The following is a 6,000-nucleotide window of genomic DNA, read 5'->3' on the forward strand; positions in this document are numbered from 1 at the left end:
TAAACAAGCAGCAGCACAGGTCATTATACGGAAATACAAAACTGAGATTCTGCTCCCTTTTGTTCCGATGGAGAAGAAGTTCCACCCTGAACATATGATAGGTGCAACTCTAGCAGCTCTGATGCTTGTTTGAATAAAGGTGCTGCAGTTTTTCAGTAGCGTGTTAACTATCCATTAACTGCACAACTTTACTCTCATACATTATCTGTGTTAGGCTGCTTTGAGACAATGTTCATTGTTATAAGCGCAATACAAATAGAAATTAATTTACTTGAATTGAACTGATTGCACTGATTTACTTCTAAACCTGTCCATCGTATTGACTCAGATTTACTTCTGTACCTGTCCATGGTACTGACTCAGGTTTACTCCTGAACCTGTCCATGGTACTGACTCAGATTTACTTCTGTACCTGTCCATGGTACTGACTCAGACTCACTCCTAAACTTGGGTAGTGTACTCACTCAGATTCTCTCCTAATAAACCTTTAGATGATCAAGAGTCAGACTCACTCCTACAACTAACACAGTGTGTCACACTCCCACCGAATTCATTGAATACTTTCCCTTAGATTCACTCATGAACCTGCAGATGGTACTTGAACCTTGTACTGAACCTGTAGAGTTTACTGACTTGGAGTGACCCCTGAACTTGCAGATGGTACAAACTAAAACAGCTTTTAAACCCAAAAATCTGACTTTGACACACTTGTGAGGCCTAGACTCACTCCACGTAGAACTGGACTGAACTACATCTGATCCCGAATCACCAATGAATTTATGCAATGTGTTGAGATAGACACACTACACAATGTTCTGTAGACAGGCTGCATAAATAAAAAGAATATATCAAAGGTTCAGATCTACCATGAACACCATTTACTAATAAACTCAGACTCACTCCTGAGCTGTGATGGTATTAGAAAACCTAGACTCTGTAATCACATTTATAAATGGTGCTCATTCTCACCTGTGCGGCTTGAGATTTGCTGCGGAACATTTCAGCCATTTTCTCAGAGATGCTCTGCACCAGCTTGGCTCCATCTGCTTCCTCTGTCTGAACTGTGCGCTCGTACTCCTTACATTTCTGAAAGGATACAAGCACAAGATAAAAGCGCTACCTCATCAGAAAAATCAGACAATGACAATGAGATATTACTGTGTTTTACACAACAGGACCAGAATTTCAGATGATTACATTATCAAAATTTTTCAAAAACACTTGACAGAAAAATGATAATGATGCAGGTACAACAATGGAGATTTTGTGATTAGACCTGAGCAAAAGCCCAAATCTCTGCTGCTAAACTCCATGTAGTGCACTAGATAGCCAAAAGCATTTAGGTCTATAATCTGTGCCAATGGGAAGCATGCTGGTGAGGTAAAAAGCATGTCCACTTCGCTGCTTCAGGGCATAGGATTCTGAATTTGGTTTATTCCAACCTTACCGAAACTCTCAAGAGCTCTTAGGTGTAAATGAACAAGCAAACATTTCGCATTCAGAGTTTCATCCTGCTTTGAAACATTTTTATTTGCAGATTAAACGCAATCCTAAGGAATAAATCTATACCGAGATCCCTGAAGCTACGTATGGACTTAAAGACCTTGAGGGTCAGACTATTCTTAAGATTCCCAAATCTCATCTCACAAAAAACTGTATCTTGGAATCTGAGAACTGTGAAATAAGTGGTTTATCCCAACTAGCACTAGTACCCACACAAAGTGATCCATCTGCTGCCTTGCAGACTCATCAGATATCCTTTCTAGAAAAATGTCAAATGCTTCCTGCATTTATAGTGTCAGTGTCTATGCTGATTCTTCCCCTTCTGAAGGTGAAGTGAACTTTGATAAGCTACGAGTGATGACATGATGAGCCTCTCCTGTATGATCTGATTTGCTATTTAGCTTCGGTTAAAATTTTGAACTGGCCATTGAGATGCCTCTATTCTCACTACGGGGCTCATTGTCAGCTTTCTGACTGGTAGAAAAGCTGCTGCAATTTGTGCAGTTGGCTGAAGATCAAATAGACGAGGGGCGGCTTGACGTCTGCTGCAGGGGGAAAAAAAAAACGGTTTGGGACTCGAGCCACATGTGGACGGAGAGTAATTGAAATTGAGTCTGAACGCAGGAGAAAGATAATAACGCGTCAAGCCTGGGTGGCTTGGGATAATGAGCTACATTTCAGACAATGCTGAGCCTGCAGAACCCCCCTCACACACACACACACACACTCACACACAAAACATGCCTGCAACACATCGCAGGCGTCCTGAACTCTACCACCTGAACCAAAATGCTCATTTTTACAACAATATTTTTCAAAATTAAATAAATAATTTCTACACACATAAAATCCCATCACACACTATAGCAAACATCTGCTCTGTGCTTTTCTGGGCAACAAATCCTACACAAATCCAGATGCATGTTCTTGCACGGAGCCTTTACTACCCCGAACACACAACACACATCCCATTACAGTGAGAAGGAGTCTGGAGTGGGGAGAGGTACTGAAGTGGAACACTTCATTTCACGCCTGTCCTCCCTCCCTTCCCCACATCCCGTTTTCCTCTTCCTTCTCTCCTCTCTCTCTCTGCTTTCTCTCTCTCCGCCATGCTGTAATTCACAGGCCTTCATCAGGAGCCGTGATCGTCCTGCTGGCTCGGGTAATGAGAAGAACAGCCATCCCGTTTTTCAGAAGCTGTCAGATGCATCTGCCTTGTTTACAACAACATTTTTCACTTCAGATATAAACTGTGCTCTAACTGATATTACTGTGAGTTTGGATAAGAAGCAGTTTCGTCTTTCTTCTGCTTCAGACCCAGACTTAAAGGAAGCTTGTAGGTTTGATCATTTCTTTTAATTGATGCGATTTTAGAGTTCTTAGCATCTTATTTTTAGCATTTGATATAGGAAAAGCTTAGCACTCAGATTCACCATGTTCATGCCTTCCTAATGAGTATTTACAAATATACATGTATGTGTGTAAAATTCAGCAGAAGATCCCTTAAAGCTTTAGTATACAGCAATATAGTAGGTACCAAAAAACTAATGTAGATAAATCAGTGGAGACGTCCTGGGTATTAGCAATTAGACACTTTACCTCACACCCAAATATACCCATTCATAAAAATTGGTTCAGTAAGTAATTTTGGACTATTACATCTATAAAGGTCTCCTTCTTTTAGGAAACGTTGTACTGTAGCAAAGAATTGAAAAATTATGTATGAAAGAAATTATAAAACACAGCTCATCTTATTCCATCTTAATTTATTCATTTCATACATCAAGTACAAAGAGAGTTCCCCATAGACAGCTATTGCTAAAAGAAAGTCCTTTGTTAGGACACTAATATGTTTAAGTATTAATACTAACATTATAATTTTAATATAATTATTAGATTGTCACACAGCACATGGAACGTCCTGATTGTGTTGAGTGACAGGCGTCCAGGGGTCACATTTACCCACAGCTCCAGTTATTCAATTTATCTCTTCCTGTCTGATTCGGTCCAGAGAGGATTGAGGATGAGACGGGAAAAAATTTGGTGTGTAATGAGCCATAACTAGAACACACACACCCCAACACACACCCCAACACACACACACACACACACACACACACACACACACACACACACACACACACACACATATATACACACACACATACGGTAACAGCTGAGTCTCTCTGATGCACACCTGAGTCTTTTCCAACTGAACCATCTGTGTACAGCTGAGCGACTGGGAGCAAAACACTACACCCTGAAGCTACTGCACTGTGTGTGTGTGTGTGTGTGTGTGTGTGTGTGTGTGAGAGAGAGAGAGAGAGAGAAAGAAAGGAAGAGAGCTTGAAAGACATTGAGCAATGAAGAAAGTGAAAGTAAAGCCATGCAGAAAGGAATGAATGAATGAATGAATGAATGAATGAATGAATGAATGAATGAATGATCATCTGTATGCATGCTTAAAACAGAGAAAGAAGTACAGAAAGACAAATCCAAAGGTTTAGAGCTGAGATCTTGGTAATCCTATGCTAATGCCTGAGGAAATCCTCCACCTTCAATTCAGTTTTGAGTTGCTTTGAATACAAGTATAGCCCATATAAACCTGAGCCATCTTCCACACCTTTGAAGGTTCTTCAATGATCTGTCTAGAGAAACCTTCAAATGTCCCATGTTCTTCCCTATTAGCTAGGGTTCCAGGTAGATCTTTTTTTAGAGAGCTAGAAACCCTGATTATTCATCAGTTATTACTTTTACAACATGAATTATTACAACATGGAAAACTTCCATATGAATTGTTGCACACTGAGCTTTGGACATTATGATGTAAAGAGAGCAGCAATGGAGAAACAGTACCTTCTGCAGTAGTTGTGAACCGGAGTATTTAGTGGCGATGGATTTGATTTCACCACCGAATGCTGAAGCCCACAGTTTAACTCTGTGCAAAAAAAAAAAACAGTAGAGAAAAGTAGTTTATTATTCAACAATACTAACAGAAAGCAGGACATTTGAGCTGTAGGTGCTGCATTACTGCCTCGATGTGCTCCTGCTCTGCTCTGAGATCTTCGGGAGTATTTTATTCTGTTCTGAGTATCTTTACAGTTTCTCAGTTGCACATCATGCTTAATATCTGCAAACTGGTGCATTCTCAAAACTATTTGTACAAACAGCACAATACATTGGATTTCTTGCAAAAGCCTGAACTTTTCATAAATTCATTTATTTAATTGGATATTTGATTTATATTGATTGCAAGAAACTGAGCAGGATTCACACTTTACTGTACTGTACAGGTGTTCGTTTGTTTCTTATTTGTTCATCAGAAATTGTAAATCTGTGTTTTGCACTGTGTGAATTCACTCTGCAACTGAAGGTTCACAAGATTCCCCTTCGACCTGTTTTAGAGAACTGGTTGATTATTGGTTGATCTGACGCTGTTCACTCGCCTTCATTAGTGACATTCAAGATTCATCTGCACAATTCATCAATTCAACACATTTACCAAAAGATTTCAGTTTAATAAAGATTTTAGATGACAGATGATAACAGGTTTAACCATTTTGCATTTAATGGCTTATGCAATGAACTGATGCTGGGATGTTTTGGAAGTTAAGATGAAACCAGTATAATATATTGTGATCAACATGATAATGTAGGAAACATCAGACAATTCTAAACAATCAATTAAATGTATGTACCAAAGCATTCGCAAAAAGGACTTTTGAGAAATTCAGTTCTGATCTGAGAAACATTTCAAAGCAACTGAGGAAAAACTGTAATATGATAAATCTATAAAATACTCCCAATTCGTGTAACAGGTTTGGAACATGTAGTTACTCATGACAAATCCACCAGGTTTTATTTAATTCCACACAACAATGCACTGGATTTAAACAAAATCCTGTATATTTGTAAAAGCATGAAGTAAAGAACTGCACGGTTTTACAGGGTAAGTCGAACAAAACCCATTAAAGATTCAATTTGCAATATCGTAAAATCCTCTGTAAAGCTCTGAGGTTTTAGTAGCACCTTCTGCTGCTGAGATAGATGGATTACTTAGAAGAAGAAAGGAAAAAACATGAATATGTTCATATATTATATATTAATGTTAATAAAATACAGTATATTTACATTAATAATAATAATAATAATAATAATAATAATAATAATCATTCATTCATTGTAGCTTCTACATGTTACAGCAACGTTAAGCGACGTGAAATTCGCTGCTCTGGGTAAATGGATCATTATTACGGGTAGGTGTGGAGTTGGAGAAGGTTGGAGAAGGTTGGAGAAGGTTCTCCTGTTTACTTTTCTCCACTTCCATATTTCGTCTTGTCATTGATCTGATTCTTTCATTAATGCGGTCATGATGGAGTTCAACAGAGACTATAGTTACAGGAGGCCAACAGAAAAACACCTGAAAAAGCGTTTATCACATTTCATCTACACTTTCTGCTCTTTTAATGAACCCTCATTATTATTATTATTATTATT

The 6,000-nt window shown here is 38.5% G+C and overlaps 1 protein-coding gene across 3 annotated transcripts in view; it reads right to left on the reverse strand.

The window, feature by feature from the left end:
* cacna2d3 (calcium channel, voltage dependent, alpha2/delta subunit 3) overlaps positions 1-6,000 on the reverse strand; it is a 39,612-nt gene that overhangs the window by 32,090 nt on the left and 1,522 nt on the right. For all 3 annotated transcript variants that reach the window (XM_046875297.1, XM_046875296.1, XM_046875299.1), the window contains exons 2-3: positions 4,360-4,441; positions 970-1,086 (exon numbers count right to left, since the gene is read on the reverse strand). In XM_046875297.1, the coding sequence (XP_046731253.1) occupies positions 970-1,086; positions 4,360-4,441 (199 nt within the window). The remainder of the gene's footprint in view (positions 1-969; positions 1,087-4,359; positions 4,442-6,000) is intronic.

The sequence above is a fragment of the Silurus meridionalis genome, chromosome 19 (genome assembly GCF_014805685.1).
Source record: "Silurus meridionalis isolate SWU-2019-XX chromosome 19, ASM1480568v1, whole genome shotgun sequence".
Classification (NCBI taxonomy): Eukaryota; Metazoa; Chordata; class Actinopteri; order Siluriformes; family Siluridae; genus Silurus; species Silurus meridionalis.